General features: G+C 43.0%; 1 protein-coding gene across 2 annotated transcripts in view; it reads left to right on the forward strand.

Annotated features, from left to right (window-relative positions):
- The window catches only part of INTS10 (integrator complex subunit 10), a 34,080-nt gene extending 10,741 nt beyond the window's left edge, over positions 1-23,339 (forward strand). The window contains exons 4-18 of one of the 2 annotated variants that reach the window (XM_083175422.1): positions 703-842; positions 2,196-2,277; positions 2,834-2,974; positions 3,062-3,233; positions 3,712-3,881; positions 8,739-8,872; positions 9,931-10,084; positions 12,758-12,840; positions 13,258-13,413; positions 13,966-14,074; positions 14,954-15,033; positions 15,932-16,094; positions 16,600-16,693; positions 19,306-19,383; positions 22,985-23,339. In XM_083175422.1, coding sequence (XP_083031548.1) covers positions 703-842; positions 2,196-2,277; positions 2,834-2,974; positions 3,062-3,233; positions 3,712-3,881; positions 8,739-8,872; positions 9,931-10,084; positions 12,758-12,840; positions 13,258-13,413; positions 13,966-14,074; positions 14,954-15,033; positions 15,932-16,094; positions 16,600-16,693; positions 19,306-19,383; positions 22,985-23,141 — 1,913 coding nt within the window. In that variant the 3' untranslated portion in view covers positions 23,142-23,339. The remainder of the gene's footprint in view (positions 1-702; positions 843-2,195; positions 2,278-2,833; positions 2,975-3,061; positions 3,234-3,711; positions 3,882-8,738; positions 8,873-9,930; positions 10,085-12,757; positions 12,841-13,257; positions 13,414-13,965; positions 14,075-14,953; positions 15,034-15,931; positions 16,095-16,599; positions 16,694-19,305; positions 19,384-22,984) is intronic. The other variant, XM_083175430.1, reaches the window with a different exon arrangement.
- Positions 23,340-23,801: the final 462 nt, after the last annotated feature.

The following is a 23,801-nucleotide window of genomic DNA, read 5'->3' on the forward strand; positions in this document are numbered from 1 at the left end:
ATTCCACTAGATCAGTGGGGACTTCTTGGGCTTCAGCTAGAGGAGTGTCATTATCCCAAGTATGCCGAGCGGCTACTTGGTCAGGGTCAAATACGTTTGTCAGATTTTACAAATTTGACACTTTTGCACGACCAGTGGCCAATTTTGGCAGGGCCGTGTTACAAGGAGAATAGCGCTGACCCACCCGTGGGGGTAGCTTTGGTATATCCCCATGGTATAAGGCAGTGTCCCCTGCTGGATGTGGGAGAAAATAGGAATTTGGTACTCACTGATAATTCCGTTTCTCCTAATCCGCAGGGGACACTGCGCGCCCTCCCAGCGCGTCTATTCTATTCTATTATAGTTCTTTTGTTAAATTTTGTGTTGGCCAGTGAGTATGAATAAATGTGTTCACTGGTGACGGTTTTTTGTTGGTTAAAGATTTAACTGTTGGTGTTCTTTTCTGAGGTTCCAGGGCTCCTCTCGGACACAGTTTTTTCCTTAAGACTGGAGTCTGAGGGGGAATGGGAGGGGAAGTAGCCAGCAGGACAAATTTTCTTAAAGTGCCGGCTCCTCCAGACCACATCCCAATCCCCATGGTATAAGGCAGTGTCCCCTGCGGATTAGGAGAAACGGAATTATCGGTGAGTACCAAATTCCTATTTTATGCATCACTGATAAATGATTTGCGAGATGTGGTCCATTGATAACTGTGATCTGCAGGTCTGTTTGAGGCTCTTCCCGGTCGGGTGCAATGTGAGATGTTGCTGAAAGCTACAGAACAATGTTTTAATACACTGGAAAGGGCAGAAATGCTGCTACTACTGCTGAGACGGTTTCCCGAAACAGTGGTTCAACATGGGGTAAGCAGGTGTATTTCCTTCTGTTAGATTTATTCCTTATTAATCTATATGGAGAATTGGATCTGTAATCACATCAATGCCAAATTCCATATTTTGGACTTTATATTGGGAATATTCCAAATTTGTAAGCATTTTGTGGACTGTTCTATTAATTGTCCATAAATCAAATTATTTTTGTTTCAATATGATTTTTTTTTTTTGAGTGAACTACAAAATGAAAAGTAATCGGTCTCTACCGACAGATAATCACTATGAAGAGAGGGCCAGGTTTCAATCTACCCAGAATCCTAAGCAACTTCTTTTTTTTTTTTTTTTGCTACAGACGTTTTTAATTTATACAATAAATGTGTACAATATTGCATAATGTGTATGGACCCATAGTCCTGCATGCAGACCTGATGGTAAGATATTGAGTGATGCTATGCACATATTATAATCTTATGTCACATCATATAGTAGGGGTGATTCAGGTTGGTTTGCAAAGCACATTTCATTTGCTTATGGACCAATGTGCACTGCAGGTGGGGCAAATTTAACATACCAAGAACGTTGGGTGAGTTATTTTGTTTCTGTGCAGGGTAAATACTGGCTGCTTTATTTTTACACTGCAATATAGATATTAGTACACACCCCATCCACATCTAACTCTCCTTGCACATGTTACATCAGCCCCACCTGCAGTGAACATGGTTTTGTCCATTAGAAAACGAGGTGTGCTTTGCAAACTAACTTGAATCAGGCCCAGTATGTACATAAGATATCCAAATGTCAGGGAGTGCAAGGGAATCTGTATACAATATTATATTGTATGCCACCGTTCTAATGTGTACATAGCCTTAATGGATCCCACACACAGCGAGATGTGTGCTAGGTGCGATTTGATCCATACATTTTGTGCTATAAAATGTGGACTGTACATTGGGTGCGATTTGAACTACACACGATTTTTGACTACACTACAATAGTCAATTACAGGGCACATGCGATCTAGTTAAATAATACCTGCATGCATATACTATTTTTTTCCTGCGATATGGACTAAATGGTAGCGTGCATCGCAAAATAAAAACTGCAATTTGATCTAGAAGATGCGATGCAATGCAAATAGTTATCCTTTTATAGTGTTCTTTACAGTTATTATTTACATATACCGTAGTATAGAAAACAAGAGCGTAAAAGTCTTGCTTCCTAATTGCTGTTTTTCAAAAGTGCATGCTTTTAATAACATAATGATTAGAGGTTTATAAGGCATACTAATGTTTGAAGTTCTTAAGTGCACATAGTAATCCAATATACAGTAGCAGTGTATTCCTACGCATCACCGCATAACTGGCTGTTCCTTATGTCTGTCAGGTTAGCTTGGGTGAAACACTGCTAGAAGCTGAGAGTCTTGAGGACCAAGAGTCTCCTGTAAACTGTTTTAGAAAACTGTTTGGTAAGTGTAATACAACCTATTTCTGCATAAAGTAGATGTGAGCTGTTAGTAGATGTTATATTTCTCTGTGAGGCATGTGATAGTAATTATGATATCAGCCAGTGCTGGAAAGTTAGTATTTGCTATTATCTTGCAGTTGACTAGAACTGGTTTTATCTAATATACAGCAGGGTGTGAACTGTATATGCATGTGGAGCTAGTGTAAAAACATGTTGAATTAAGCTGGGGTACACACTGGAGCAATGGCATTAATTCCAACATCAGAGCAAATGCGTGTCCCCGGGGGCCCTTGTGCACTGGTATAAAGTTAATGAGGAACGGAATGATCATATGCCATCCTTCTTTAGCATAAATAAGGGTGGTAGCAATATCGCTAGGGTTGATGTGCAGGACATGAAACCTAGTGTCTGTTGCTAGCGATCGCGAGAGTGTGCAATCTCCGGTGCACACTGAGATATACAGTATATTTATATAGATAGATATAGAAACGGCTATATGTGTTTTGGTATCATTCTCTTGAAACTGATGTTTATAACCCTCTTTTTTTTATTGCCAGTTTGTGATGTTTTGCCCCTTATTATTAATAACCTGGATGTACGTCTGCCTGCCAGCCTGTTATACAAATACCTCAACAAAGCGGCAGAGTTTTACATCAATTATGTAACCCGATCTCCACAGGCCGATAACCAGCATCCAGGTATGTAACTCAGTCATCCAAAACCAATACCCCGTAAGTATGTTGCAGGTTTATTCAACTGCTGGTCTCCTGTTTCTTTGTAAATAGGCACACAGGATACCTCCGATCTACTCTCTCCTACAAAACGTAACTCCCAAAAATACATCATTGAGGGTCTAACTGAGAAGTCCTCACAGATACTGGACCCCTGGGACCGGCTGTTTAAGATCCTTTCTGTTGTTGGAATGAGATGTGAATGGCAGATGGACAAGGGGACCAGGTACAACAGTAACCAAGCAGTTCTGTTTTATTTCCAGTATTCTGTCAACATTCATGAAAGCTTATATGTGATAAATGTCAGGTTTGGTTTGTGGGATCTTGCCCAGATGATGGGTATAATTGCTGGGCTGAAAAACAAAGTTCATAGACACTCATCAGTTTTCACCCATTTTAGCGCCTTTTCTCAGGTGAGGATGACTTTCCATAGCAGGACGCTATGGAAAGCCATCCACTCAGTCACTCATCTGCTGGTAATACCAGCAGATGAGCAGCTGGGCCAGCGATGATCTTAGTCTATGAGCAGAACTCACCTTATTAGAAGCCTTGTGATCTCTATTACACCATCAACTCAGGAGGTTTCTGTCCTCCCTGGGCTCGCCTCTGCTTTTTAGAACACCCACATATGTTCATTCTATTCAGTTCTGTCATTTGTCATGCATCTATTTATATTGCTATCTAATTTGTATTTTTCTGCCCAGGAATTTTAATGATTTGTTTCACCGTGTGAAAGAACTGTGCCGGTATATCAGCAACTTTGATAACGAAGCTCATGCAAAATACAAGAATCAAGTTGTCTATTCCACTACACTTGTTTTCTTCAAAAGCGTCTTCCAGTACATAAGTGCCATCCAGCCTGCCCTCTTCCAAGGTGCGTGCATGTAGGGTTCTTTACAGTAAGATTCCTTAGCAATTGCTCCCACAAGCTGACATTCTGACATTATATAGTATATTTTAAGTTGTTACACAAAGCTGCGGTGTTTAGCGTTAATGCATCATGTATGGACCACAGGCCCTCTAAAGCTAAAATTGATCACATTTGTAAATGGCAAAGGAATAATGGGTAATGAGTTGGGAAAAGTTCCAATACCATGACAATGTGCAAATTCATTCATATCTTTATTTTTTCTGCCTTTGCACTGACTGCCATAGACACAGGAGGCATGTTAGGTTCTGAGGGGACTATTTGATGTGGACCTGTTAACTGTCAGCTATAACCTGACAGAGATTGTGTGTTGTTCTAGGCATCCGTACACCATCATTTGTGCCCTAGTGACAGGCTGAAAACTGTGCAGTTACAGATAATCTGTGTCTGGTAATACCCAGATCATCTCTGCCATAGTGCCCCTAGTGTTAGATCATGCATTTCTAGTCACATCACAAACTTGAACATGTGAAAAGCATTTAGTACTACAAGGTAAAACAAAGATACTTTTACCTTCTGTATGTCATAAGTGGTAATATTAGTAAATTATATATACATAAAGGAACCTGGCCTATGCCATATTATCTTTGCCGAACTATGCCTCCTCTCTATCTGTTACTACACCCACCACTATGACAAATGCGCTGACCCGTCCTGCCATCCTTGCTCCATTCCACCTCTATACTTATAATTTTTATTGACATTTTTGCATAAACATAGACAACAAACACCCCGTACATATATGTGGGCAGTTAGAGCATCGATGTAAACTGCAAAATAATCCGGGGACAATACAGCATATAGAGAAATACAATCTTATGTAATGGAGCAAGGTTTACATATCATATGTGTGCAGAGAACCTACGTGGTAGTTCATGCACCGAAGGCGCCATTCGGGCACGACCAATCAAAAGCATTATATAGTATGTATTGACATAATAATTGCAAACCGAGGTAACCAGCATCTTCTTATTTAGTAGGGATTGCTTATTATATCCTGCAGTAACCATATTGATCTATATTAATAATACAAAGGTTATGCCCAATTACCCAAAATAAAAAATAATACAGAAAATTCCCAAAACAACCCTACCTCCAAACCCCTCACCCTGTATAGCCTACCCCCAACTTTAGGTATACCTGGAGCCCGTAATGAACTAACTCCTACCCCAATACCTATTCTATATCCTAGCTATAGTACCTAATTAACCCCCCCATCCCACTGCCCAACCCATTAACAGGGGGACAATAAACTAATGGCCCTAAGCGAGGCGGAACATGACCAAGCCCACCCTCAGAAAATATAAACATATAGCAAATGTGGCATATGCAATTATGTCAAATATTAAGCAAGCATCGGCTGAGTCATAAAAACACAATATATATGTAAGGATACATCAGTGTATATCAGAAAAATAAAAGTAAGAAAATTAAAAATAAGCAGGACCGAGAGAAATAGGAAACCATCTTAAGCTATACTGTGTGGATCTAATCTGGCCAGTTCTTCAGTCCCAGAAAGGATCTATAGGTAGGTAGCATGTAGAAAGGCTTCAGGTACCCACTGGGGCAGGACTGAAACGTTCACAAAATACTTTCCAGGATCTCAAAGTTGCCTGCAGGAGCAACGAATATACAGTTGGACATACCGCAACAGCATCCGGATATAGAAGGGTAAGGCATGACATATTTGCAGATCCAGACAAGACCAGCAAGCAGCACTCTTCTAGGATGTGACCAATCACAGGGTCTACATGTGTTGCTACATCATGGTGATAGGAGGGGAAATCACCATCCACACAGCCTTCCATCAGAGTATAATCAAACGTAGGATCAATAGGGGCTGTAACTGACTGTACCTGAGTCATAAAATCTTTGCTTATGGAGCACTCCCCCAGGATATAGGAGGTCTCAGCCTCATCTGGAAGGGTTGCAGAGGCAAGATCTTGGGGTGTAAAAGTAGTAGTTACAACAGCAGGATTAGCATTTGCAGATGAAATAGAAAAAACACAGTTTTTTACTGCAGTGAGCTCTCGACAGAACCTATTGGTAGAGGCATTTATAGCCTGCAGTATACAGCGTAGAGGATTCGCCATTTTAGCAGCAGGGCTATATAAAACCAGAGTCCAAGCTAGACACACAGTCCGCCCGCCTGATAGAAGGGACCCCCAAACCAACTCGGTGGTGGCCGTAGACGGTAGGGGCAGTCCAGCAAGCCAAAGGCCGGCAACAGAAAGACTCCGTGGAACCCAAAATGGCTGCGATCCCAACCAAAGCCTCAACGCAGGGTAAGTATATTTTCAGGAGGCAGCTGTAGGGAGAGCGGTCCGCAGCTACACAGATCGTCGCAGGACTCTAGGAGGGCAAACGAGGAGGCTCCAAGCCGGATGCAAATTGGATCATCCACTGAACATCCCGGCAGGGGCATCGTGCAGGGTCCGGAGTGCCACAGAGACTGAACAGGCCGCTACCCGCACCGGGCTGTAAGAAGTCGCCCATCCCGCAGAAGTTTCACAGGGGAAGCATAGAGATAACAGGAAAGAATATCCCACCTCTCTGTTTAGTCCTGTGTCAATATATTTGCTGGAAACAGGAGTTTGTACAGGATTTGTAAGGGAGAGCTGTAAGACACGTCCGGCCTCTAGCTAGTGAGGCCACGCCCCCCCTCTCTATACTTACCCTGGTTCATGTCAGACCTTTCTCCAGCTAAGTCTGTCCCGTGTCCCTCATCTGTGCATTCATGTAGGAGACAAAATGGGCACAGGGTATAGCTTCAAATAACCTCTTCATGGGCCTCTGGCTACAGGAGTTATCCATTTCTCCTTTTAAAAATGATTAAACATATTGTGATATAGGCCCTTATTCTGGTTGGTGCGGCCAGAGCCGCACACGGGGCTCCGGCCGCACAAACCAATCCCCGCCCACGAGACGGATCGCCACGGCCGTCCGTACACGGACGGCTGGCGATCCGCATAAAAATGGTGGAGGCGTACGCCTCCACCATGGTGGGAGCTGCCCCCTGCATTCGATGGTCGTCGACCATCGAAGGCAGGTCCGCACGCCCCAGCAGCTCCCGCAAGCTGAGACCACACGGACAATCGTCCGTGTGCTAGCTTGTATGGGGGCTGAGAGCTGACATCCGGCGACGTCAGCTTTCCGCCCCCATGAGTTGCGTCATACCCTCATTACCATGCATACGCCCCGCGTTTGCATGGGAACGCCCATGAAACGCGGGGCGTACACATAGGGAAATGAGGGTATGAAGCCCCTCACGCCCCTATACGCCCCCTTTGCGGCGGACGAAATACGTCTGCGGCGAAGGGGGCTGCACATGCGCAGATTGACCTCTGCGCATGTGCAGAATAAAAACATCGGCGGTACGGCCGCACGCGGGCCGTACCGTCCGATCCAGAATAAGGGCCATAGAATGGCTTCGGGAACTAGCAGCCTACTGTAAACACTACATTCAGTTATGGTTATTGTCCACAGTAAAAGGGAACTTGTAATTGTGGGCTTCAATTGTCACAAGTGGACTGAGAGCTTTTAATATTTTACATATTTAAAAAAAAGGTCTTGTTAAACGTTAGGAAGAGATGTACATCACATTGACTATATACTCCCCTGACCTGGTCCTGTGACGCAGAGAGAATTCCCTTTTCACACACCTACAGATCTATGGGGCAGATGTATTAAGCCTTAACAAGAGATAAATGCAAGGGTGATAAAGAGAGGTAAACGTCCAGCCAATCAGCTCCTTGATGACTTTTTTGGAAACACAACCTGTAACATGGCAGTTAGGATGTGATTGGCTGGATGTTTATCTCTCTTTATCACCCTTGCATTTATCTCTTGTTAAGGCTTAATACATCTGCCCCTATATGTCCAATCTGTCTAGTGGGAACAAAAATCTGGTAATGTATGGGAGCATATGCTGGGCAGTACGGATGGTGTAATGGTTAGCATTACTGCCTCACACTGCTGAGGTCATGGGTTTGATTCCCACCATGGCTCTAACTGTGCAGAGTTTGTATATTCTCCCCGTACTTGCGTGGGTTTCTTCCGTGTACTCCGGTTTCCTCCCACAATCCAAAAATATACTGGTAGGCTATTTGGCTCCCAACAAATTAACCCTAGAATGTATCTGTGTGTGCGTGTACATGTGGTAGGGAATATAGATTGTAAGCTCCACTGGGGCAGGGACTGATGTGAATTTTCAAATATTCTTTTTAAAGTGCTGCGTAATATGTATTCGCTATATAAGAAACTGTTCATAAATACCATGCACTGGAAAAAAGACAATGGTCATTCAGATAAATTAGTTAAAGCTGTTTGATTTAACAAATTTATCCGTACAATCAATTTAATCGGTTTTCCAGCATTTAGGAGTAAATGATTGACTGTCATATGCTTCCATTGCCAAATAGGACAGATAACTATTTCCGTGTGTACCCAGCATTAGTAGGATTATTTAGTCTTTAAGCTGGCCATACTTTAGAACGCAGGTTGTATGATTGATCGTATGTGCTTTAAAAAACATGATCTGCCTACGACGCAAGCCATCCCGACTGATAATAGTACAGCACATATGATCAGTGGAGCGACCTCTCAACCCACGGGACCGTGCATATCACCTAAATACCGCACGATGTGCACAGAATCTGTCAAAATCGTGCATTGGGGCCTAGAATCATTCTAATATATGCAGAGTACTGCTAGTGAGGGGAAATTCTCTTGTTTTGAATCTTCATTCTCTGTTTCACATGATATAAATGTACCTTGTATATTTGAATGAGTTCTGTTTTGTAGGACCAAACACTCCAAGTCAAGTTCCTATTGTCCTGCTGGAGGACATCCCGAATGTCTTCAGTGAAGTTGAGCTGGCTACTGGGAAGCACAGTCACAAAAGAAGGAAACTTGCGGAGAGCAGAGAGAAAACAATGGTACATTTTTAGTGTTCCTTCTAGGAACTAGGGCGGGCAGGGCGCTGCTGCACGGTGGCAGCATAAGGGGGCGGACCGGAGATGCTGACGTCATGAAAAGGGGTGGTCTTGGCCGATCCGAAGGCTCTACACTGCCGAGGAAGCGCCGGGCATTGCCATCTATGGTGTCCCTGGGCTTCCCCAGTCACACCGGCGGTGTCAGAGGCAGGCTTTTAGTGGGGTGCTGCTAGAGAGGCAGGGCACATTTTGCCCTTTAAAAATCGGGCAGGGCGCATCGCCTCGATAAAACAGCCTAGCGAGAACACTAATCTTTATTTAATGCTGCATTGACCTAAAAAGTATGCACTGTGGCTGGGCCTTTAATAATATGGTAATAGCTATAGTGTATAGGATAGAGAGCATTTAAGCATTTCAATCCAATTTATTATATTTTGGGGGGGCTGGGGGGGATTTTTCTTAGTAATCTAATAAAATCACCGTCTGTCATATGAAACAGACATTGTGATAAAACTTGTGTACTATTACATGTGTAGCTGGTCATTTGGGAAGTTTTGAAGGTTACAGTGGTGCATGGTACAGTAATCATCAGGCTTGTTGTGTTCTGTGCTAACAGTTTTAGAGTGAGGTGTATCAAGCATTGGAGTAAGCTATAGTGGAGAATTTGCCCAAAGCAACCAATCAGCTTCTACAGTAACAGTCATTAATCTATTACAGTATATGAAATGACACAATCTAATTGGTTACTTTGAGCAACTTAAGCTTGATAAATCTCCCCTATCGAGCTTTGAACTAACTTCCTACATAATTATTGATCATCTAAAACTGAGTTGATTTCTTTTTAACAAACTAAATGTGGTTGTGTCTGCTACTTGTTGCAAAAAGCTTTTTTGTATTTCGTTATACTAAAATGTAGAGATCTAATTTGATATTTGAGCAGTTACCTGTGTATCCAGGAAATAGATTTGTACTCGATGTGTAAATACTTTCAAATGATATGGCATGTCTTTCACTATATTTTAGGTCACTGTCTATAATGTATATTTATTAACATTCTCCAGAGTTCAGATGACGAAGACCTGTCTGGCAAAGGTCGGAATCGCCATGTGATAGTTAATAAAAATGATCTTGCAAATCCTAATGAAGTACTAGAAAGCTTCAAGATGGCGAGAGAGTGTTGGGATCTTCTGCACTCCTCAGATGCTCTTGACAAAGGTACGAAGGGCCTGATTCAGACCTGATGACTGCTGTGCAAATTTGCAGCGGACTGCGATCAGATAGCCGCCCATACAGAGTAAATTCCTGCTCTGTGCAAGTCTACAATTGACTTTCAAATGGGTCGCTGATATGCACATCCTTTTGCAAATCACCACCAAATGATTTTCCCAGTCTATGTAAGTGTGTGTAATGCTGACCCTTCCACAACTCTGCAACAGAGACGGGCTGACATCACACACTCTCCCTGTGTGGTTTGATGTTACTGTTATTCCTGTAATAGCTTTAGATATGTCTGATTGTGTTCCATCTTATAGCATGTGAAGCATTGTTTTTTATTTCTAATTTCAAGATCCTAGTGCTGGCAAAATACTATTATGCCATTAGATGTGCTGCTAGTGCTGCCGCAACACTAAGATGCCGTTAGATCAGATGCTGTTAGATAAGATGCCGCAACACTGAGATGCTGTTAGGTTAGATCTGGGGTAGCCAACCCTAGTCCTCGAGAGCTACCAACAGTGCATGTTTTGTAGGTCTCCTCACAGAATCACACGTAAGCTAATTAGCTCCATCTGTGTATCTTTTAAAATGTGTCAGTGATTAATGAGTGCAGCTGTGCAGCAGCTAGGTTGTCTGGAAAATGTGAACTGTTGGTAGCTCTCGAGGGCTAGGGTTGGCTACCCCTGGGTTAGATGCTAGTAGTGATACCTCTAAATGATCAGGGCAGGGGGAAAGCGGGCAGCATGAGTGCGGTGGCCCAGGTGCTTGGCTTCCCCCAAGTTCTCTGGTCAAGGCGGAGATGGGGCCGGCCGGCTATTTATAGCAGGGTGCTGCTACAGGGGCAGGGCGCCTTTTGCCCTTTAAAAATTTGGCAGCTAAAACAGTCTAGTGTAAACACTATGCTAGTGTAACAATTACATGCCGTTAGATCAGATACCACAACACACAGGCATGTATTCAATGCTCCTATGTCGCCGTAAATAACAGTGAGTGTGCATGTTTTTTTGAGAGCAGTGAAGTTTTCTCTCATATTTTGTGCTTCCCTGTATTCAACTCTGTTGCTTCTCCAAAAATATTTTGCGAAGCTAACTCAGTTCACCCTGCACTTCTCCCCGGTGTTCGCAATGTCTGTTCAATGGGGATTTTAGTGTCTCTCTCAAAAAGTGTATTCAATGCACAAATTGCGAGTCCTGCTGGTTTCTTTTTTTAGAGATGTTCTCAATTTTTCCCTCGGCATCTTTTTTAGGTGAACTGTAGGGTTATCTTTGTTAAAGTTGTTATTTTCTTTGTTTTTTTTATGGCTTATAAATTAAAAAAAATGTACTCTAATGTATTTATTGCAAGTGCCATAATGCTGTACTTCTATATTAATTTATTTGGAATTTAATAAGTTATTTTAATGGTAACCAATAAGAAATCATTTTGGAATGCTCCTAGTAATGTCCCATGCTTCCTCTCTTCTTCCTCACCTAACCCCCAAACAGGCTTTTAAACACGCTAACAATTATAAAATAAATTAAATAAAAACACAGGGCAAAGAAACAATGCCAAAAGCACAACACAAGGATAAGGGCCAAACAGAACAAAATACACCCGTCTGCACAAACCCAATTAAAATAGTCACACAGCCATTTGTTGTAAAATAAATACAGAACAAAACATTAACCTTTCTAAGGGGGGTATTCAATGTCAGGGTCACGGCAGTCGAGCTTGCTCGACCGCCGTGACCCAGTCCCGTTCTCGGTCAGCTCGACCGAGAACACGCAGGCGGGATTCAATGTCCCGCCTGCCGGGGAGCGAAAAGGGGGCGTGGCCGGGAAGAGGCGAGCTGCAGCCGGCAGCTCGTCACTTCCCGGCTGTTCTCGGCAGAACGAGCCCGACAGCTAGTGATGTCGGGCTCGTTTTGCCGAGAAACCCTGCTCAATGCTGTCGGGGAAGACAGCATTGAATAGGGCCCGGCGGGCATCTCCCCGATGGGAGGTGCTCGCCGGAGATTGAATATCCCCCTAAACCTTTGTAAAAAAATACAAGTCCACAAATGCGAGGAACACGCTGCTGAGATGAACACCCTGCTCAGGAATATCCCAGTCTGACCAGCTCACGTGGAGAGCAGGAGAAAACAGATCTCTTCAGTTACAGCACTCCCATTTGAACTCTCATAATTATGCTAAGTTCGCAAAAGGGGCCGGCGAGCTGGCCACACGTTGAATACTGAGGAAGTCAGAAATGAGGAGATAAGAAAAAGTGCAGAGCGCTTCAGCGAGATCAAAGGGACACAGAACAGTGAGCGGTGAGCCAGACTCTCAAAAAACATTGAATACTCCTGTAAGGGTACACACTACCTTGATAGGGGCAAACCAGGCATTCCCTGGCAGTGTGCATGCCCCCTTGCACATTCCCGAGGGTCACATGTGACATCTTATGGTTGGCTAATCAGAAGATATCACATGGGACCCAGTACAGTGTAATGAGGGATGGAACAAGGGATCATTTAATGGTGCTGTTGATTGAATGGCAGAGCAGGAGATGGTTCTGTCATTTATTGGCTCGTTCTGGTGACTATCTCCTACACCATATGTTAGCCTGTGCATATCTTGCATGCAGAATAGTGATCTTTAGCACAGTTTATTCTTCCATGTTTATAAGTGGCATATTCTCTGTCTTTCCTTGCAGAGTTCTCCAGGATCTGCTTACCATGGAAGACAGACACCTGGCTGTGGCTAAGGATATTCCTCACAGATATGGTTATCTATCAGGTAGACCGGTTCCTGTTTGCAGAGATACATGGAATGCATGTCTAGAGAATGCTCATTCAGCATCCACTAAAGTACTAAGAAATCTTTTTGTGTTTTCTCAATATAGTAAAACTATTATGGGGGCAGTTCAGTTAAGTGATCGCTTTGAGTTGCTGCCATTCTGATTATTTATTTTGTAGCTCACGACTACAGACATCACAGGTTTTCCTTTGCAGCCCCTAAATATGCACAAGTAAATGGTACTTGTTCACTGTGGCTCTATGCTATTATTCCGCCAGTATACATATATAATTAACTACCTTCCAGTTCAGCTTGATTTAGTGACAATTTTTTATTTAATTTCTAATGAACAACCTTTCGGCCAGTAGTTTGTCTCCTAGAGAGTGGATATTGATATTTGTTGTGTACTGTTCTTAGGGACAACATAAGAAAGCGATAAACAGCCTTCACCTGATGGCAGCACTGCAGGGGCCCCACTCGCCACCACAGCAAATTATCAGCCAGGGAACCCTAGAGCAGCAACGGTCTCTGATCCAGCTTGCAGCTTGTCACTTTGCCCTCGGAGAGTACAAGGTAATGGGACACGATTTTTATTATTATTATTTATTTATATGACGCCACAAGGGTTCCAAAGCATCTAACTATAGATAAATGAGCAAAGACAAGAAAACCACGACTAAAGGTATGTACAATCGGTGCCCCCCGATATCAATATAAATATGGGCGGCCGCGGGGTGTCGGCGTTGTCCGGCGGCCAACAAATGGGGGTGGATAGCAAGGCTTTTGCTATGATATAGTAGAAATAGACTGTGCTGCACAGTCCTTTTCTACTTGCGATATTGACCTCATGAGCTATGCATGGGTATCGCAGGCTCTACTTTTAGCAAACTTGCTAAACGATTTTGACTATATAGTCAAAATTGAAAGCAAAATTGCACCGTGTGTACACACCTTTAAAGTTATAATTTAGGACAAGTACATGGTAAATCATTTTATTGGGCTTACCTAACATTGTACCGGAAACATCATTACTGTTAGTTTACATGAATGTGTACACTGTTCATAGTTTTTGAGACTAAGAACAAACTATCACAAATGACAATTGATACCATTTATATTTTGCAGCTTACATGTGAGAAGATCATGGAGCTCATGACATATATTGTGCCTCCTCCCCAAGAGGTTTCCAGGGCAAGAGAAGAACAGTCGAAAGTGAAACCTAAATTTAGAAAAGGTTTGTGTGTGTAGTATTACTGTGTTCAAAGTCGCCGCACTAAAATCCATGGACGTGTCCGATGTTATCAGCTGCTATTCTGTGCTGACTTTATTCAGTCCTACACAAGGGTGCAGCTCTAGAAGGTTCAAAGGGTGCTGCCTGGTCTTTCTTCCTGCACTATTGGCCTAATTCATATTGTAACATGTACAGAGTGAGTTACATTTGGATGAGGTATGTTCAAACTGAAATCTAAAATGTAGTGTAAGAATAAAGCAGCATGTCCAGATGGAGCGCCTCTCAGCCAGTGCTGGGGCTCGCCAGAATGCCCCCATTGGTGAGCCGGTGCGCCAACTGACTGGGACACGAACCCTGCCCGGCTCCACTTCAGGAAGCCGGGCAGGGTTAGAAGGGGCGGGGAGGTGGGATTGTGCAGCGGGGTCCGGCGGTGAGTTCAGTAGTAAGGGGACGCATGTGCGACCCCTTCCGGCGGCTGTTGGCTGGCGGGGACTGCCGGCTGGCGATCCCACCGCCAGCCCCTGCAAAAATGTATTTACCCTGCATTATATCTCCCCCATATCTGCATTATACTTCCCCCAAATCTAACTCTCTCTCTTCACATGTTGCATTCGCCCAACCTGCAGTGCAGCATGGTTTTGTCCATCTGCAAAAATTGCAGCCTTGCCAACAGGTCTGAATCAGGACCCATGTTTGAGACGCACAGATATTTTGTCAAGAAAATGAAACCGCCTTTCATCAAAATCCACTTTGAAATGTGCTTGTATTAGTTTGTGTGTATTTTGCAGCAAAACCTTTACATTACCATCCACTCCATTGAGGATTCTTTTTTTGTGGTTCATATATTAGAATAGTGGATAATTCTTCTTATTTGTATTCTAGGCTCTGACCTGAAGCTTTTGCCTTGTACTAGTAAATTCATAATGCCTTATTGCCTACAGCTATTACTGGCAAGCATAAAGGTGAGTATATAAGAAATCTGTATATGAGAAATATGGAAAATGTAGTATATACTAGTTTATGTAGCAATGTAGCTTAACCCTTTGAGTGCCAATGTTGCTGTGAGAGATGTGCAAAATATCCGCTAAAAAATGCCAGCGTCTTTCACAGATCCTTTTTTTGGGGGTGGCCCAATGTTTAATAAAACTGCAATTAATTGACTAATTGATCAGTAAGGAATCTAACAGGTGTGTATCCAGCTTAACACCTACTAACCCACATCTTATCAGCTGATTGCAATTCCAAGCCATTATGTGCTGTTCACAAATGCATGTGTTGCAAAGTAATAGAGATCTGTGGTTACTATAAGCACGCAGTCAGTCTGTAGGTTGGCATTGGCAAAAGGATGAAGCAAGCAAAAGATCGCCTGACAATTGTAGACACATGAAAAGGTCTCCATGCGTTTTTCATGATTTTTTTTACTTTTTCGACTTTTTCATGCTTTACGAGTCACGTGGATTACAATTGGGAACGGTAAAGTGAACCATGCGAAGGTACTTGCTACACTAATTGGAGTCCATGTAGACTGGTGTCAACATTGACACCAAAATGTGAAAAACTCATGTAGTCCTTTTCATGTGTCTACCTTATTGCTGCCGACCTTTTGCTCGTGTTGACCTTTGGTCAATGTCGAACTTTCCATGTCTGCTTTGTACCTGACTATCTTTTGGGGTCAACCTATTGACTTGACCTTTGACCCACACCCAGTCTGGCAGCGGAACTGACTTTTCTTACATCTACTTCTACAAATTTCTAATCACTAAAATTTTTTTTAAAGAAAACTAGTCCGTAATTAGTTCTTGTTTTTTGCATGTTCATGTTCGGCAATGTATGTGATCATGTATGTCTTTGCTTCTGTAGCTCAGAGCCTTTTCTGATAATAGGGATGACATGATCCTTGGCCATCTGATTGTGTTACTACAACATGACTGGCCCAAAGGAGAGAACCTGTTCTTAAAAGCCATAGCAAGGATCTGTCAGCAAGGAAACTTCCAGTATGAAAACTTCTTCAACTATGTAACCAGTATCCTTTTTACTGTTCTGGCAACAAACACACTTGTTTCTTCAGAGTAATATAGATTGCTCACATATCTACACAATGCGATTGAAACCCAATGTAATGTATTGCACCTTGCATTTAAATCTCAGGGAAGGGGGGGGGGGGGTTTCAGCACCGCGCTGAAATTCTGACTCTTCAATGACAAGAGCCTGGTTCTTCACTTTGACATTATAGTGCTCAGCTCCTGTCACTGAACCGGTGCCAGCAGTGCTGGGAAAAATCTCCGTGCACAGCCTAGCTTCTACGGGAATGCTGAGCACTCGCTCTGAATAATGAAAACTGCCTTTCTCACCTTACCACATTAAATCCCGCACTGGATGTCACGACCCCAGTGACTCATGTGCCACAGATGTGTGTGTGTGTGTGTGTATGTGTGTGTGTATATATATATATATATATATATATATATATATATATATATATATATTTTGCCAAGTGTGAGAAATGTTTTACTTAATGCTTTCTGCAGACATTGACATGCTTGAAGAATTTGCTTATTTACGGACTGCAGAAGGGGGTAAGATACACTTGGAATTAATCCCCAATCAAGGAGTGCTGCTCAAGTGAGTGTTACTACTAAAATAATTGTGTTCTACCTTTAAACGGAATCTATGGTAAATATACCAGACGAGTAATGTGAACCATAACTGTAATGTGCACAACTAGGTCAGCATGTTATGTTTAGAATTTTTTTTTCCATTTCCTCAACTCCGATTAACATACCGTACGTCTGTGAAAGCCACTGTACTTAGTTGTGGTGCAATGTGTTGATAATCAGAATGTTGACATGGTGCATGGTTGAAATTTTTTATTATCCCTAATCCTGACATGTACAGTCAGCATTGCGCTGTTCATAATCGGACCACGTCGACATAATGGCTACATAACCTGTAGTTAATGCATAGATCAGGGAGTGAATTGCTCAAGTAATACTAGGTATCAACTTCAGTAGTCTAATGCCTGACAGGCATGTCCAAACCATGGCCCTCCAGATGTTGTGAAACGACACATCCCAGCATGCCTTGCCATAGTTTTAGCTTTCCCTAATAGAAAAACTGTGAAAAGGCATGATGGGACTTGTAGTTTGGTACTTGTGTATTTTGGCGGCGCCCATCGCATCGCATACCATAACGTATACGATGGTATGCGATGCGACGCAATATCGTTTGATAGTGTACGATGGCATACAATATTCAAATTGTATGCCATTGTACATGGCATACAATGCCATACGATGCGATGCGATTAAACATTGTATAAGCACCCTAATGGGTGCTTATACAATGTTAAGCACCCTAATGGGTGCTTACAATGTTAAATGCACCCCCACGCCACCCTCCCACTATAAACGTGAACCCGAAGCGTGGCGAGCGCAGCGGTACGCATCCTACGACCTTTTCATACCCCCACTATCCACGTCGGCGTGGAGTTGAGAATAGATTAGTGTAGCGAGCCACCGAGCCCGAAGTGTGGCGAGCGCAGCGGATACCTGTGAAGCCCGCGAAGGGACGCGTTTACCTGTGAAGGTATCCGCGTCCCCTCGCGGGGCTTGCTGCGCTCGCTATTCTATTCTCAACTCCACGCCAACGTGGATAGTGGGGGTATGAAAAGGTCGTAGGACCCGTACCGCCGCCCCTCGCGGGCTCGCTGCGCTCGCCACACTTCGGGTTCACGTTTATAGTGGGGGGGTGGCGTGGGGGTGCATTTAACATTGTAAGCACCCATTAGGGTGCTCAAAAGCACCCTTGAGGGTGCTTATACGATTTTTTATCGTATAGGGGGTCAAAATCGCGTCGCATCGCATGCCATCGGGTACATGGCATGCGATGCGATACGTTCATCGTACGATGTACATCGGGGGCGCCGCTATAATACACTAGTTTCATCACAGCTGGAGGGCCATAGTTTGGACATGCCTATCTAGGATAACATACATATGGCCTATATGGTAAAAAGGTTGACACGATCAAAAGGATTTAGTAAAAAAATGTTTAATTATTTTTTTTTTTTACCTTTTTCCTACTTTACCATTCCTAATTGTTGTCCATGTGGGTGGTAAAGTGTTAAGAGTGCAATTGTAGCTGAGTAAGGCACCTGACCTAAAACATGTCACGTGTACACTAATTTGGGGACTAGTGCTAAGGTGTCGACATTTTCACCAAAAAGGTGAAAAACTCATGTCAACCTTTTCATTTGTCAACCTTTTGCAAGCCAGCCTTATTTCCATTGTTGATCTTGTGCATGTCGACCTTTTGTGGTCGACATAGACATTGTCGGCATGCTATAGCACACCCACCCACCCACAGCAAAGAATATCATCTGTGACTGGATTGTTCTACTATAAGAAATACTTTTTCACCTTTTCGGTATTCTAATTGCATACATGATTAACATATGTTACAGGTATGTGTCTCTAAAAGTTTTGTAGGCTTTTACATCAAACATTTAACTGTTAGCTTAATGTTATTGTCTAATAAAGGAATTGTGCCAAGTAATAGTCGGCACTTATCATGTGCTTCGGTGCTGTGCGTGCCAGCTGACAGACAAAAATTGTGCTACTGGCTCTTTCATCCTATCTAGGGGGCTCTGCTACCTTGGCATGTAGAGGGTGCAATTCCTGGAGCATACACACATGTTCAAACCCAGTGTTTGTGGATTTTGCTCCTCCCCCTTTTTTAATTTTCAGAGTATCTTCAGGAGAGGTGGATAGTTGCACCTAGATGGTAATATTTTTTGGGAATTCAACTTTTCCCATACCTACTTCTACAGTCTACGGTTTCTGCTTTGGTGCAGGAACTGTCACAAGTGACAGTCACGAGCTTAGTTTATAGTATACCTAATATTCCTTTGTTTGCTCTCATTTCAGTCTTCCGGCATGTTGCACAACTTGCTTTGCGTCAATTATATTGCCAATGATACAATTAGCTAGTTTCACAATTATCGCTACAAGTATTTTTCCCCCTTAAGATCAGCGCCTGCATTGCTTAATATATTATAGCTGCTAATTAAACGTGTAAAATCATGTCACATCCTCAAGTTACATTACAGCTAAATGCTTCATTCCTGTCTGACACGGTGGAGTAGGCACATAGAAAAGTGTGTTTTCATATCTTTCCGCTGTAGCATTTTACAGATCGAGGGTAAGTTTGAATGTTGCTGTTTACTGTTTTTGAAGGAACTCTAGCTCTACCCTGGGGTTGCTGCAGCAGGAATTCATACCTGTCCTACAGGCCAGCATAGCAACCAGTGACAGGTACCAAGTCCACAAAGCCTGCTCATGATGTGCTGTGTCCGTCAACATTTTTGTTTTCCTCACAGCCCCATAGTTTTTTGATGTTTGATGTACGATACATATCGCCCATATTTTTTTCTTTTACTTTCTTGTTCTTCATTTGATTGTGAAATTGTGACATTCAGCATTTTCTCTCATGGATGACTGATGAGTGTTTCCAGCTGGGAGCACTTTTACATTGCATAAGACCCGAGGCAGCCGCTCTACTCTCTGCCTCTGCTCTCCGGGCTGTTTGACCCCTCACATCCGCATGCAAAAAACAATGTTATGAGGGAAAACTCCTTTAATTAGAACATGTCCGTATTCCTACCAAGGTACCTTTAGCAATCAGGAAGCCACTTCACTGGGTGCAAATCTTCCTACACATAACCATAGTGTAGTTGCCTCTTTGCAGTCATTGCATAGGCCCACACCGGAGCTAGGTACAGTTGTCGCATCTGCTGGTGCACTAGCACTGGTACATGATTTTAGTTTAAGAAATTAAAGTGCTAGCCTATTGGTTTAAAGTGGTACCTCTTCTATATACCATTTCCATTATAATTGCATGGTTAATGTTGTGCTGTGATACATCTTCAATGTTAAACAGATAGATCTAGGCAGCATTAGCACAGTAGTTTTTTTCTATGCTTTTTAAAGAATCTGCAGAAGTATCTTAATTATCGGAAAAACAAGGGGTCTGTTATAGTGATTTGCAAAGATTATAACTGAAATAATGTAAGGGAAAGGGAGTGGAGAAGACACATTCTAAGGCAGGCATGTCCAAACTATGACCCTCCAGCTGTTGTGAAACTACAGGTCCCATCATGCCTTGCCACAGTTTTGCAATTAGGGAATGCTAAAACTATAGCAAGGCATGCTGAGATGTGTAGTTTCACAACAGCTGGAGGGCCACAGTTTGGACATGCCTGGTGTAAGGGCACTTGTGCTATGGAACAAGGTACAGCCATTATCACTCTGAGCAGTCCTGATAAGAGAACAAAGGGGCAGATTTATTAAGCTCTATGAAGTGATAATGTGGCTGGTGTTTATCACCGGCCAATCAGCTGCCAACTGAAGTTACAGGCTTGGTTTGAAAAATTACAGGTAGGAGCTAATTGACCGGTGATAAAAAACAGACACTTTATGGCTGGTTTCACACACTAAGCTCCTGCCGGACGGTGAAATCCCGCACGGCCAGGGAGCCGTGCCGCACACATTAGTTGTGAATGGACACTATTGTGCCCATTCACACGGGACGGCCACGGCCCGGCCGCACGGCTGCAGCCGGATCCCATCACTGGAAGGGACGGCTGCCGGGCTGTGGCCATCCCCACCATTGTAATCTGCTGAGTGCGGCACGGCTCCCTGGCCGTGCGGGATTTCACCGTCCGGCAGCAGCCGGAGTGTGTGAAACCAGCCTATCACTTCACCGAGCTTAATAAATCTACCCCAAAATCCTTTATGCAGTCATTCACTTTACCTTGTAATGTAGCACCAATTGATAAATGCATTTCTAGGCAGACTTTGCCCAAGTAATACTGCTCCAAGCATTCAAAAGTGCCACATGACAGTCATGTTGTCTTACTATCAGAATTAATTAATCAAGACATAAATGATTTGTCTAAACCAGGCTCTGTCATTATGGAAATATGTAAGTGTTTTATTAACAGAGGCAATTCTAACAGTATAAGGTTGGAGTTTTGCATGCACATATCCAACCAAACATCAGTAACTGGCACAGAGGTACAAAACCAGGGTCTCGTCCATATTGACATTAAAAGAAAGGTCCATTACAATGCCACAAACATTTATACACTGCAACTAAACAACTTGTCATTTCCTAGTGCAGCTTAGAATGTAGGGGATTGACAGCTGTGGCTGGAACCTTGTTTGTCCTTTTGAACCAGTGTATATTAATGACCCCTGTTCAATTTTTCTAGTCCTAATATAATAGCTGGGCGGTTCTTCATTCTGTTTTCTTGCCTTGCAGTTAAACATGTTTTGTGAATGTTTTTGCAAGACTAGGACATGGAATTCTTGGCATAGTTAAAAATGAGTCTGCATACACTATTACTGCAGTTGTATCAAATATCCCTTCTTCACACGCAGGTATTCTGTGACTAATGCTGGTCATACACTAGACCAACTTTCATCCAACTAGTTGATTGTTTGGACTGAAAATCAGATACTTGATGGGAGCAAATGACAATCAGCAATTGAAACCCAGGAAAATGGACAAAAACATTCAGTCAAATTGTTTAAATCATATTCAACTTCAGTAGCTTGTCTGAGCGACAGTTTCCAGATTTTGGGAACAAATGACTGAATTACAAATGACATTTTCTCCCATGCGGTACCAGATTTTTTATTCCATCCAACCAACTAGTTGGAGGAAAGTTGGTCTGATGTATGGCCAGCATAATCTTGCACCAAGCATCTTTTTTTGTGCAACTTGAGCCTCAGGGGGGTATTCAATCACTGGCGACCATCTCCTGAGTAAGGGGATGGCTGTCGGGCCCTATTCAGTGCTGTCTTCCCTGACAGCATTGAACAGGGGAGCTCGGCAGAATGAGCCTGACTTCACAAGCAGTCGGGCTTGCTCTGCCGAGAACGGCCGGGAAGTGACGAGCTGCCGGCTGCAGCTTGCTTCTTCCCGGCCACGCCCCCTTTTCGTCCCAGTGCAGGCGAGACATTTGAATCCCTCCTGCGTGTTCTCGGTCGAGCAGACCGAGAACGGGACAGGGTCAAGGCTGACGAGCAAGCTCGACAGCCGTGACCCCAGATTGAATAACCCCCTCAATTGCAATGTGATATGACAACCACTTCATGAGATTGCAGTGGTTCATTTTATATGCAACACTTGTATATCTCATGCCTAAGACCATTGTGCTTTGTATACAGATTTGGGAGGGGTGAGGGGTTGTAATAGCGAGTTCCTGGCAAGACTTTTTTTTTTTTTTTTTTTTTAAGTAGCAGTCATTTAGACAGCCTCACTGGCTATTACATTCACCCCTCAGACTCTGTTGCACACTGATGTACAAGTGTTGCATATCCAATGAATCAGTGCAGTCTTGTAAAACTGATTTGTTAAGACTTGAGGCCAGATGCACCAAGCTTCAAATAGTGATCAAGCAAAAGCCAATCAGCTCTTAACTGTCATGTTACAGGCTGGATTTGAAAAATAAGTTATGAGCTGGTTGTTTATCCCTCTCCACTTTATCACTTTTTGAAGTTTGGTGCATCTGGCCAATGGTGTTGCTAGCCGACACCAGCTTTCCTGTGCCTTAATGGTGTATTGAGGCTTGGAGTATGAGGACACATCTGTAGATGCTTAGACCAAGTCATTAGTCCACAGAACACCACTTGCTGGGCAGGTCCGAGCACTCAGCATGGTATAACTGGCTATTGGATGATAGGCAGATACGTAGGTGAATGTGTAGTATCACTCATCACATGTTGCTGTGCAGGTGCATCCAATCCAGTCACATAACATATCCAAGTGTTGCCTAACCCTCCTTATATCTGAGCACACAATGTGTAATAGATGTATGAATCTTAGCAATTATTGTGCTTTCTGTGGCAGACATCACACAGTGACCCGAGGCATTACTAAAGGAGTTAAAGAGGACTTCAGACTGGCCATGGAGCGGCAGATCTCCTGCTGCACAGAAAATCTCATGGCTGTCCTGCATCGCTTTTGTATGAATGAACAAATTTTACTACTGCAATGTTTGTCCTAACATCACTGAATGCAAGGCTCCTCTGTTCCCAGTGATATTACTGTGCCTGTCCAAAAACCCGCAGTATGCAGTAAGATGACTCATTGGACTAACTGCATTGTATTGTAAATAGTGTTTAAGTAATATTTATGAAAGGCTGTTTTTGTATCTTATGACTACAGTATTTGTGTTGTAAATAAAAGCTGATCTTGTCACTTGTCAGCGTGTCATTTTACATATTTGTCTTGTAACTTAAGCTGGACAACATGCACTATGCACGATATCGCCTATTTCCCTCAAATTTCCCAGGAGTCCCGGAAACACTATATTGTCATCTGTACATCCAGGAGTATAGCGGTCACATTGACAGTAGCTTTACATTAAGCTACATATACAGATGACCCATGGGAGCATGCATCATTAACAATGTAGTGTGTACACACTGGATGATATCAGGAATGTTTTGTTACAAATGGTTATTGGCAATATTATTTAAAATGTTGTCTATTGTGTACCCAATCTTAGCTGCAATTGATCACTTTGCAGAATAGACCAATAAATTGTGGCATGTGTATAAATAATATTGGCTTCATTGCGACTTTAAAGCGACTGTATCCTCTCCTAAGGCGAGATGTACTAAGCCTTGGAGAGGGAGTAAGGAAAGAGAGAAATTGCAAATCT

The sequence above is a fragment of the Crinia signifera genome, chromosome 1, assembly GCF_055691185.1.
Source record: "Crinia signifera chromosome 1, ASM5569118v1, whole genome shotgun sequence".
NCBI lineage: Eukaryota > Metazoa > Chordata > Amphibia > Anura > Myobatrachidae > Crinia > Crinia signifera.